Source organism: Hyperolius riggenbachi, chromosome 3 (genome assembly GCF_040937935.1).
Source record: "Hyperolius riggenbachi isolate aHypRig1 chromosome 3, aHypRig1.pri, whole genome shotgun sequence".
In the NCBI taxonomy this organism is placed as follows: Eukaryota; Metazoa; Chordata; class Amphibia; order Anura; family Hyperoliidae; genus Hyperolius; species Hyperolius riggenbachi.
This window is the reverse complement of record NC_090648.1, coordinates 315,784,010-315,796,637: the sequence shown is the minus strand read 5'-3', so window position 1 is coordinate 315,796,637 and position 12,628 is coordinate 315,784,010. Positions and strand designations below refer to the sequence as shown.

At 40.6% G+C, this 12,628-nt stretch overlaps 1 protein-coding gene across 12 annotated transcripts in view; it reads right to left on the bottom strand.

The window, feature by feature from the left end:
• Positions 1-12,628, bottom strand: part of GRIP1 (glutamate receptor interacting protein 1) — a 799,607-nt gene that overhangs the window by 57,891 nt on the left and 729,088 nt on the right. For all 12 annotated transcript variants that reach the window (XM_068276727.1, XM_068276725.1, XM_068276726.1 and 9 more), the window contains 4 exons: positions 7,581-7,726; positions 5,762-5,842; positions 2,544-2,613; positions 1-116 (listed from right to left, as the gene is read on the bottom strand). The exon at positions 1-116 is cut by the window's left edge. In XM_068276727.1, coding sequence (XP_068132828.1) covers positions 1-116; positions 2,544-2,613; positions 5,762-5,842; positions 7,581-7,726 — 413 coding nt within the window. The remainder of the gene's footprint in view (positions 117-2,543; positions 2,614-5,761; positions 5,843-7,580; positions 7,727-12,628) is intronic.

Genomic DNA, 12,628 nt, shown 5'->3' with positions numbered 1-12,628 from the left:
GCTTCACCAGCTCTTCACACTGTGATAAAATCTGAACGGCATCCTCCATAGAGCAGTTGTCCAGCCGGATGTTGTCTATGGCCAGAAGCTTATCACCCAGCTCCAGAGTTCCTGTGCTGTAGGGAGTCAGGAACAAAAAACATTTACAGTACTCAATGGTTACCATTTTCATGTTCATCTGACAAAAGATAAAACTATTTACTGAATCCAAATCTGCAGCATGGCAGCCACACAATAGCAGCCTTCATATTGCTCCACATCAGATTTCCTTTTATGTGAACCTTAGCACAAGGCCAACAAAAGGTACAGCTCTGTACAGACACAGAACTTTAGCAGGGTAGAACAATTGTTCATGATTATTTCGGCTAACGGGCAGTGAAATTACAAGCTTGATATTTCCTGTGGAGGGAAAGGAGAGGTAGGAGATTTGCTCAAGTGCTCAATGGCAAGAATGGGCTGCTGCCAGCTGCTTGTCATCCAGTTTTTACAAGCACAGTTTATGCCTGAACACACATCTGATTGGCTCCTACTACATCTGATCCTCCAGCTATGGAAGTCTCGCTGCAGCGTCTGTTGCCATGCCCACCTGAACAATAAGCTGGCCATTTCCATAGCCCTGCAAGAGGCAAGGCTAAACCCTCTGTGCAATAGCTGGAGCCCAGATGCAGACACATTCCAGAATGAATTGCATAGGCACTGAGAGAATAGTGAGGCATAAAATCACCCTATTTTTCTGATGAAATGTTAGCACAGGTTTACTATAAACGGAACAAGACAATGCTTCAGTATCTCTAGAAAATACAAATACTGCCATTGAAGCCATTGCCTTTCATCTACACTTGTGTATCATGCATTTAGCACCAACAAATTGCACAGCTCTAAGTAGAATAAACCACTGATAGAAAAAAGTCTAAGGTCCCATTCACACAGGCAATGGCACTTCGTACATTATTTGAATATGGTGATGATTAGGGGGGGGGGGGGGGGGGGGGAATGATACAAAGATAGAGACCATACATAAATCAGACTTGCTTGTTCTGAGAGAAAACGGAGCCCAGGACACCTATGCAGCAAGGTGTCAACCACACTAAACTTTTCTGGGTACAAAGTACAAAGGGTACAAAAACACTCATTGTCCTTTCAAAGTACAGTATTTGGTTAGCATTCCCCCACCAGTAACATTTTATGGGACATATCCTATTATTTTTCTCCTGAGTATTCTCCCAGCAGATAATTTCTCATCTTACCTAAAAAAAAAAATAATAATTTTTCAGCACTTAGCCACTAAAAAAAAAATACTAAAAAGTAGGTAAACATTGAATGTCAAACTTATTTTGAGTATTTCTTTGATAAGGTTTGAACATACTGCATCTCCTGGGAGAAAACTCATAACATTTTACTGGCGGGAAATGTTAACATACTGTACTTTGGAAGTTGCAGTACACGTCCCTCACCCGCCTTATAAAAAAAGAATTTATAAAGTCAACAGCAATTCATGTTTTTCGGTATAGTATTTTTGTAATGTAATTTAGTGTAAAAGTACCCATATATCTAGCGATTTTTGTGGCCGATTGACCACGAGTCAGATCTGTCTCTGATCAGAACTGATCGGAGAGATCTGTGGCTGCCATAAACTGCAGGCCAATTCCCGATTTCAGCATGAAATCTTTTGCAAGGGTGTTGCTGTCTCGTTGCCTCTGCCATTATTCACCTTAGTGTAAAATGTTCCCCCCTGGTGCCCGTGCATGAATACTTTACCTATCGGTGTCCACCGCTGTCTCCATTCTCTTCCTCACACACATGCGCCCCCACGTGGTTGCTGGCATATTGCACATGGGCAGGTGTGATGTCACACACATGCCCACATATCGCCATCAACCACGTGGGGCGCATGTGTGTGAGGAAGAGGACGGAGACAGCGGTGGACACCGATAGGTAAAGTATTCATGCACAAGCACCAGGGGGGAACATTTTACACTGGGGGGGTCCTGTCTCATTTGCCCCTCTTCCCAACATCGCACGCTGTTATCACCGCGCACCCAATCGAGCATGTCGGCCAAAGATTTTGCAGGATGTCCTACCGATACATGTGACCAATTTCAGCCCGAAATTAGTCGCATCATGAATTGGACATGCTCTTGGCACCGAATTTAATCTGATTATATTATTATACCATCAATCGAATGGTTGAGCGACCGCCAAGTCGCCTGATGTATGGCCACCTTTACTGTAGGAATGCTGCACAAATTTTAAGTCTAAATATTATTAAGACATTCATAACATGTATATTGTGCAGGGTAATCAGAACTTTATCAATCATTAATTAACGCATACTAATAATTATCACATCACTCACACATTCATCCAATCACTTCGCTTGTGTAAGTGTATATATAGGAATACCCAAGGTACGGTACTTCATGTGCATTTTGGCACACTGCTCTCTGAAGTCATCTTATAAGAATATAAATAGGCTTCACATCTCTGTAAGCTCATAAAATAAGCTTCAGCCAATCTTCAAGACAGAAAAAGAAAACACTCACCGATGTGCAACACTGCCTTTCTTTATATCTGAAATAACTAGCGGATCGCCGCTCTTCCTACTGGATGGCGCTGTAGAACAGACAAAAAGCAGAACTTAATGGCAGAACTTTAACAAGCCAAATAAAGGGTTTTTGTAAACTCAGGACAAACTTCAGTGAATCAGACTGCTTCTTATTTATCAGGCGTTTTTCTGACAAGATTTATTTCACTTGTAACAGAAATTCTTGCTGTCAAGAACAATGTATATCAGTCTTACATCTCTACAATTCTTATAAAGCCAGCCCACAATACTTCCTTTGTAGATAGTAAGAATTTACCATGTACAACAGTGATAAGGAGCATTTGTGGTGATTATTATAACATTGCCACTTTACAGATCAGTCATGCTATGCTAAAGATAGAAGCCTCAAAGATCCTGGTTAAATATGAAAATATGATGCTTAAGTACGCTTAAAATGGGGTCATGGTAAATATTAAAATATATTTGCATTTTTTATAAAAAAAAACACTGTATGAAGCAGTACAGGCTAGTGATGAGTCTGATTTACTTTAAAAAAATATTTATTTTGTGTCTGTTACAGTTTTGTGGTGGGTTTTGCCATAAAGCTCCTTTAACACTGTAGAGACAGTGGGGAAAATTCCGATTAATTATTTAAACACAGTTCAAAACACACTATAGATCATTTATTATCAGTATAACCCCAGAGCAACAATTTACAATGTCCATGCTGGGAGTGATAAAAAGAGGCTAAACATACTGTATTACTGATCAGAGCCTGTAGTGACACTTAAATAAGAACTGTAATGACAATAACAATGAATAACATTGCTTTTTTAATTTTCTTCTGAATTATTTAGTCAGTGGTTGCCCATTGTAAAATCTTTCCTCACCCTGAATTTTATTCTTGAATGTATTGCAGGCCTATATTTAGTCCCGTCAGGTGCAGCTCTGCATAATATTTCTTTCTGAGTATTCCATTCCAAAGCCAGTGAAAATAATCCCTGTTCTCCCAGAATGCTTTTGGAGGAGAATTCTACATAGCTAAACAGTCTAAGCTAAGCATCACTGGGAGGGTGGTGTTACATATTTAGATATAGGAGGAGCTTCTGATGCTTAAATCAGGACCATTATAGTAAAAGTGGATATCATGAATAATTGACTGTATTGCTCTATATGTCACTACAGTGCCTCTTTAAATATATGTACACTAATATTTTAGGACATTTTAACCACACGTATGTATAAGCATACTAACTCTTGCATTGCTACATTCTGGCATCTGTGATATTAGAGGATGCTTTTCTTGTGACAGACTAAAAACTGCACACATCTGAATTTGAAAATAAAATATGGTACAATTTGAAATCCTTCCCAGCTTTCGGAACATTGTTGCGGCTGACAAAATCTATTTTATGAAAATAATTAGTACACAATAAATATTTATTCCCATTTTGAGGAGATGGCATATGGCTTGCAGAAACTAAGCAGAAAACAAATGTTAGTAAAGCAGCCTGGCTCAGCATATGTGCCTCTCTACCAACACAGGATCTGTCTGTACCAAGCTGCCAAACGCAAAGAGGATCGCTCCATCCGCTCAGCACATCCACAGCCTGCCTTTGAGACTACAAGCTGTTGTGCAATTCCGATTAGAGTGAAAGCCAATGAGTTTAATGGCTTGTTAAGTATCCCCACTTCCTGCTCTGTCCACGGGGGAAGTAACCTGAGAGATCCCTGACTTTGCATTATCTGCATTCTGCTAAGTGAAAGCGAGACACTGCTACCTTAACATAAAGCTCTCTGCTCTGGATCCATTTTCTCCAGATGACCCTGCGTGTTCATTCATAATTCATACATTTGCTTTGACGTCCTCTGTGCTGTGGGTCTGCATTAAGCAGTTTCCACCTTCTTTTATATAGTGTTGTTTAATGTTATTAATGTCATTACCGTCCTATTTAACTTTCCCTGCTAGCTAATTTATAGCGCAGGTCATGGAGTCCCCGGGGGATGCTAAGCATCTGTGCTGAATATTTCAAAACTGTATATTAATACGCTCCCATTTTCCAGTAGGCATAAAACAGCATGAACCCTTTTTCTGCTGGGCGATTATGATAATCCTTAACTCAGGGAGACATTTGCAGGCTGTGCCTCCAGTACTGTGTACAGGAGGTATGTGGCCACCAAGGCTGCAGCACTGACATGCTGACACATCTTCTCAGCACAGGCTTGCTTATGTGGCATTAGTCTCCAATCTGCAAATTTAGTAGCTTAGAAGTCTTTAAGCTGTTATGACTTAATGAAGATTCTGCAAAACTACTACTGTAGTATTTGCAAATTCCAATCATAAAAGTTCAAGGCAACTAAGGAGAGCCAGACCATTTTTTTTTCCAATCCGTTAAAGAGAATCTGTACTCTAATATTCTTACAATAAAAAGCATACCATTCTATTCATTATTTTCTCCTGTGCCCCTCTGTGCTGTTTCTGCCACTCCCTGCTGCAATCCTGGCTTGTAATTAACAGTTTTAGGCAGTGTTTACAAACAAACTAACCAGCTTCTAATAGGCTCAGCTAAGCATAGTGTGTGAGTCATTCAGAGTATGCAGGGGGCCTGCAGAGGGTGTGTATCGCTTCTACCAATCACAAGCAGCCCTGCACATTCCACACAATCAAGCTTTAGCCCGACAAACAGGACAGAGGAAAGATACATTGATTTATTACAGAGACAGTGCAGTTAGGAAAGACTGCAGTAAGCCAGAGCAGATTAGAACAGGCATAGGAACTTATAGGATAGAAGAACTAAGGCTGAAAAATTTGTTACAGAGTCTCTTTAAGTTCCAAAAGTTTGGTGAAAAATATAGGTTTATTAAGTCATCATTATTATAAGAATAGGAACAATGTGACCTCTGAAAAGTACAGTAAGGGTAGTGGTATTAACATCTGTTGGGTTTGGGGTACAAATCGTTACAAATAAAAGTTTATTAGCCAAAAATAAAACTGCACTAAACTTTAATCTCTAAATTGTAAATTGATTACTTTTTTAAATACCAATATTTAGGGAGAGTAAAGATGGTAGTCAAAAACTGTTTGGATTGAAAAATGATGGCATGTCTGTTACTCATAAATGTTATCATAGTATACTGTATATAGCTACAGTAAGACCTTTTCCCATAAAAAGGTTCATACTAAAAAAATATCAAAAACAGGAAACAACTTCTTACAACTTATGGTGATGCCAAGCTCTACGTTGTGTTTCTTTGGTAGTTTGACATGGAATGTTCCACTGCTGGGTATCACAGACTCTGTAATATGAAATGCAGAAGATAAAAGAAAATGTAGCTATTAAAATAAGCACAAAGTAATAATATTTAGTAATGCAGTACATTTAGATAAAATTGGTATAATAACATTGCTGATTGTAAAGCCACACACACCGACATTAGTAGTTTGGCAACATCTGATTGCACATGCATTTTAAATTATTATACACAGTTTCAGGCTCTTGCATCTTATTCTGCCTAATAATCAGACGTTGTACACCTGAATAAGAGGGCTTTGCACCCAAAATGCATTGTGTGAATAAAAGTCTAATATCAGGCAGCACGCACAGGGCTTGTTTCACTAAAGCGTGATAACTGCTATCACAGCAGTTATCACGCGATCTGCCGCTCGCAAAGATTTGCACGCATAAAGGATTATGATCGGGTTTAAACGAAGGTTTGCGTGCGATCACGTGTCAACCTTCGTTTATCATGTGGAGTAACCCTTTGTGTGCGCAAATCTTTGCGCACGGCAGATCGTGTGATAAGTGCTGTGATAGCAGTTATCACGCTTTAGTGACTCAAGCCCATAGTGTGAAACGCACATCGCTGCACATTAATGAAAGTCAATGGGCCGCTCGCTATTCAGCATTTCAAATGACCATTTCCTCCATGTAAAAGAAAACAAAAATCGGACAGCATTCAGCTTTTTTCCATATATCATGTTCATTCCTAATTGTATTCTATTTTGGTACAATTACAAAATCAAATGAAAAATCCCACGTGGAAAAATGCAAGGAAAAATGCCACGCAAAAAGCGAAAAACTTATCGCACACTCAAGGGTCCCTCCACCCCTTAATGTTTTACATACATTGTGGAGGTATTTTTGATTGCTTTATTGTTTTGGCACCTCTTGCTTTTGAAACATTGGCCCTTATTCAATTCACTTTTTCTCCTAGGAGATAATTTTTCATATTCTGTTTAAAATAACATTTCAGCACTCTGCAATTAAAAGAAAGGTGGAAAAAGTATTGTCAATATTATTATGTATTTTCTTGCTTTCTGGTGGCTTAACAGGCATATTATTGATATGGTGAAAAAAGATCACTTAAGAAAAAAGAGAAAACTTGGGTAAAAAAACGTAAATTGAATTAGGGCCATTATGTCATCTGGATTGCCTTCCATTTTTGTGGGTACAAAATACATGGCAATAACTACCAACTTCAGCTCAAATACAAAAGTATTGACCATTATAATTTGGTTTAATCCAAAAATCCAGGTGCCTTGATTCTGATCATTAAAAAGTCCAACACAGTTGTGGACAACTGGACACAGCATTTCCACACTAATGCATGATTGGATGCATGTTATACACTACAGTGTTTTACACAAGGATATTTAACTGTGGCATTTAAATGCTTATTTAACTTCCATGTAAACAGGCTGCATGGAAGTTTCATAAAGGAACTAAAGTATCTAGAAGAAATATATTATGTAGTGTTAAATGTTGGTAAATGCATATCAGCAATGTATTCCTCTTCCTTTATCCAAAGATCTACAGTGGAGAGAACACCTTATCACCTTCTACATCAAAGTAATGATCTGACCTCTTCTTGCCATATCTTGTAATTGCTGATAGTGCACAGCAGCCACAAGTAGCATCAGAAACCATTCCCATCGCTTGCTAGGAAGAGGAAGCGTGAGGGAATATGGGGACACAATAGCCCTGTTTAGTCCATACAGGTAAATGCACTGTCGTTATAAAACCTTTTAACCAACCTGCAACATCAAACTCAATTTCCAACGTCACTTTTCCAGCGATTGTTGCATCTCTCAGAAGCTGATTGGCCTCTTCAAAAGTGCTGTCCTCTGTCTGCACACCATTTATTGCAATCACCCTGTCCCCCACTTGAAGCATACCACATCTGCAAGGATTAGAGATGGAAGACACAGCTCAGTCCTATTTCTGCACAGACACATACAACCTTTTAATTTTCGTTTAAGAAAAAAATGTTTAGTATACAGGAAGCTTGCAGCAGTGACACTGTAACCTTTTCCATGCCACAAGTGATTTTTCATTCTTCAAATCACTCCTTAACCACTTAACGACCGCCTAACGCCCATAGGCGTCGGTGGGTCGTTAGTGGTATAGCATGGAAACGGCCGCTCGCCTTTCCATGCTAGTTCACGGAGACTGCCTCCGTGAACAGTGTGCGAGCCGCCGATCGCGGCTCGCACGCATAATGTAAACATCCGGGGAATAAATCCCCGCTGTTTACCTGACACGGCGCTGCTGCGCAGCAGCGCCGTGACGTAGATCGGCGATCCCCGGCCTCTGATTGGCCGGGGATCGCCGGCATATGATAGGCTGAAGCCTATCCTTCAATGCGCAGGACGGAAATCCGTCCTGCGCAGCCCCAGGAGGGAGAGGGAGGTAAGGGGAATCAGGGAGCGCCGAAAACGCTGCGGAGGGGGACTTTGAAGAGCCCCCCCCCCCGCAGATCAAAAACAGCCGGCGGCGATCAGACCCCCCCAGCAGGACATCCCCCTAGTGGGGAAAAAAGGGGGGAAGTCTGATCGCCAAGGCTGAATCCTGATCGGTGCTGCGGGCTGGAGAGCCCACGCAGCACCGATCACTGCAGAAAGGCCTGGTCCTTAAGTGGTTAAAATACACACATTACAGAGCTAATGTCTACACGGGGAGAGGTTGTAGCGATCCGGCGGCACGATTAGCCGCCGGATCGCCTCTTCCGCGTGCCCGCCGCATCCCCGCTCGCCGCGCGTGCGCCGCATTCAATTCCCCGCTCGTGCCCGCTCGTCCCCGCCGGCGCCGCTTATCTTCCGCTCGATTCCCTGCCATTGTCCCCTCGCGGGGAGCGAGCAGGGAATCGGCGGTGCGGAGATCCGTCCTGTCGGATCTTATCAATCGAGCCGCATCAGCGGCTCGATTGATAAGGAGCATCGCGGCCGCATCTACTCGTGTAGATGCGGCTCAGCTTGCTAATCACTCCCCAGACTATGTATCTATATGTAACAGTCACACTAAATTACAGTAAAAATAGTCACTTCTTCCCTTGCCTTATGTTATAATAAAACATTATTTGTAAAATGTTTCCTAAATATCTGCATATAAATAACAAATATGAAGTTTAATAGCAATTTTATGTGCACCTATTTATGTGTGCCTATATACTGTATATTTAAAATGTCTTCTCTGTTGTAAGAAATTATCCACACCATGATAGTCTCAAAAAAACAATTTCTTCCTGAAAGGTTACATTAAGTGAGTGTGTATTTTTCAATGAAGGGGCTTATCTGATTGCTGCTGCTGGTCTTAGCTGCTGAAGATGTGAAAAGTATATTCCTTGGATATATGCAAACCAAATGCAATCACAGTATGCATAACAATACTATTGAGTGCCAGACAAATTCTCCTGTGCTTCATTATATGATGTCTATACTATACCATGGACAAGATTTGCACCTAACAGGATTTATGGAGCAGAAATAAAAAAAAGATAGTTCACCCAAGAAGGAACCAATGCTGGTTTAAAATGAGTGAGAATCACAGGACAACCTAGTGGCGCAGAACCTGTTTACCCCTGTGGTATGTAATATCTGTTTAGCCTTTCAGACCATCTCTGTTGGCTGTTTTATGGGGGCATACACATATCCAATTTTGATAGGCCAAATTTACCACTTCCATGTTGTTTGTGGGCTTACATACACAATCTGTTCATAGCATTCAAAATCAAAAGGTGACGATTGGGTGAGTATGTGTATTAGAATCTAGGTTAGGAGCGTGTTTTTCTGTGTCACTGTAAATCACTAGGTAAGCTTAAACAAGGGAGCTGTTAATCTGTGGATGGGTAACAGTGGGGCTGGTGTAAATATCTAGGGATGCGGACTGTGAGGATGGTGTGTGACATCATAAGCAGTCAACCTTCAACTCTACAGACTTGGAAAGAGTTTTAAAAAGGTATTCTCAATATGTGTGTGAAATTAAAGTGAACCTCCAGACTGAAAATTGACTCAGCAGCACTAAAAAGGCTAGGTGTTTCTTTAGCAGTTTCACAGCATCAGAACTTTGTTTCTCTTATACAAGCCTCATTTTTAGCTGCACAGAAGAAAACTGCCCGGGCATTTTTCCTCTGATGCTGTGTAAAGCATGATGGGATTTCTGATGATGTTGTTCTCGTTCTGCTGTTTTGGTGCAAATTGTTTTTTTTTTACATTTTGAATTTGACATTTGGAGCCTAGCGCATGCAGCTGGGAGGGGTTATCAGGACACATGACAGTTGGATCTGTGTCTTATGCTCCCTGTCACCTTCTTTCAACCAAAAAGATGGCTGCCCCATGACAAAGATGGCAGCCCCCATGAATCACAAACATTTGCCTGTTCTTTTAAAACAGGGTGGGTAAAAAATTATATTACCCATCTATTCTAATTAACATAACTAATGTAACTTAATGACAGTATGTTTGTTTAGGCTGAAGTTCCCCTTTAACATGCATGTCCACATGTCTCTGTGTGTTTGTTACAAATAAAGTGTTTTAGAGAGCTGCAGCCAATAAATGGACACAGCAGGCCGGAGCAGTGCTTTTCAGCGCTGCTAGATTTGGGCGCAGCCGGCGCCTCCATAGACTTCAATAGGAATCATTCCTATTGAAGCGCTCAGTGAGTAATGTCGGCTCCGTCAGAAGACGGAGCCGAGGTTGCTTAAAAACATATTAATTCGGCCTCCAGCATTTGCTGGAAGCCGAATTATTTCATTCTCCCACTATCCATGGCGGCCTGGAGGGGGAATAGTAATTAAATCGGCCCAGACTTGTGCAGAAGCAGGATCAGCTATATACCGCTGTATCCTGCGCCCAAGTCTACCGGCGCCAATTTCAAATGTACTCCAGCAGGCCACCCAGGAGCATTGAGGAGTCTTTGACAAAAAAGGTTCTGGTTCCAGCTGGGATTAAAACCTTGGTCTACTATGTCAATGGTACTTTCCTTAACTAGCACACTATCCAGCCATTATTCCTGTTAGACCGGGATGGCATTAGCCTGTTGGTGGGTGAACAGTGGAGGTGCTGCCTGTAACACTCTCGGGGCGTGGACCATGGGGAGTCAGTGACATCAAAAGTCATCTTCCAGGTCTACAGCATGGAATGAGTTTTAGTTCCATGTATAAAGATAAGATCAGACACGATAATTTAAATCCACCAGGTGGGTCAGTAAACTGGCTATATTTATGCTCACCTGTAGATATAAAATAATTTTTATATCTATCATGAGCAACTGTTAAAAGTCTTTTTATTTAAGATTCAAGCAGATTTTTCTGATCGAAACCCAGAATCGTTGATAAAAATTGCACTGTTAATAGGCACCTTTAGCGGTGAGTCCCTGTATAACATGCAGTTGTAAATACTTGTGGAACCAATACCTCTTCATTGTATTACATATAGTTAAATTGGTTTTCATTTGCTGCTGTTTGTGCTGGAGTATACTTAAATAGTAAAAGCTTTTAATTTATTGAAAACCCCCTCTCTGCAACTCTTCATAATGCAGGTGCTGTTTGGTTTCAGAGCTCTTACTAGTTCACATGGCTCAGTCTAGTAGTCTTTCCACATGATTTGGTTAATCTGTCCTGCTAAGTCCACTCTGTCGCACTCCTCACACCTCACAGTTAAAATCTGTTCACTATCTTTTGTATCCTGTGTATTCCTAATAAACATATTTTAGTCTACGTTAGCGCTGGTTTGCACTGCAAGAGGTTTTTAAGCACCAGTGATTTGAAAAGCTCTTTCTAATGCAATGCTGTGGGGGATTTTTATAAAATCACATTGCTCAAGTGAGAAAACACTCCTAGCAGTATATTAGCAAGAGCTTTTCAAATCACAAGCACTTAGAAAAAGCTTTTGCAGTGTGAAACAGCCCTTAGGAAGCCTTTTGTTGTTCATTAAAATATACATTTTTTTTTAAGCTAACAAGTGTGTTTTTCCATTTCGTTAAATACAAAAGAGGTTTCTTATCTCCAGACTATGGAGACAAATGTCCAGGAACAGCTTGTTTTTCCTTCAAGACACATTTCATGTGGGAATTCTCTCTTTAGCCGGACATACAAAGGGCTCTATGCACTTTAAACCTTTTCGCTCAGTATGTACACTACCTAAATCCATTACAAAAAAGCGTTATGCCTGTAAAGACTAGTACTAGGAAAAAACACAATTCCTTCACAGATCATAGCACCTCATTGCTAGTTGCAAAAGAAAACCATGCAATTATTAGGCTCCTGTGAAATGTCCTAAAGAAGTAATTAATATTTCAGAAGTAGTACTTCCTTCAGATGTGATCAGTGCTCACGCATAGTGCTGACTGATGAAGGCTCCCCAATGGCTTGGAGAATATTAACAGTTTTCAATGTGGCAGCCCCATTCAGTGCATGCTCCCTTTTGTAATTAATATAGCCTACGGCCCCCCGATGGAAAAGCCGCATGATAAAGCCTCTGGAACTTGTTAATCTTCTCATACCAGATCAAGAACATGATATTTTATTGTCAGGACAGAAATTTCATTATGTGCTGCACACAGAGTGAATGATCCTGAATCATTTATTAGAGACCAAGAAAAAGTGCTGCAAACAAAAGCTTTGATAAATTTCCTGTCCAAAAAAAGAAAAAAAAAGAGAAAGGATTGTACAGTATAGTGTATGAAAGAAGAAAGGAGCCGTGCAATACACTCTAGTATAATCATTTGAGGAAAGAGATGTCTCTGGCGAGCTGGGTAATAGACTAGATGGGAGCAACAAAAGGAAATTAATATAGCAATTTTTCAT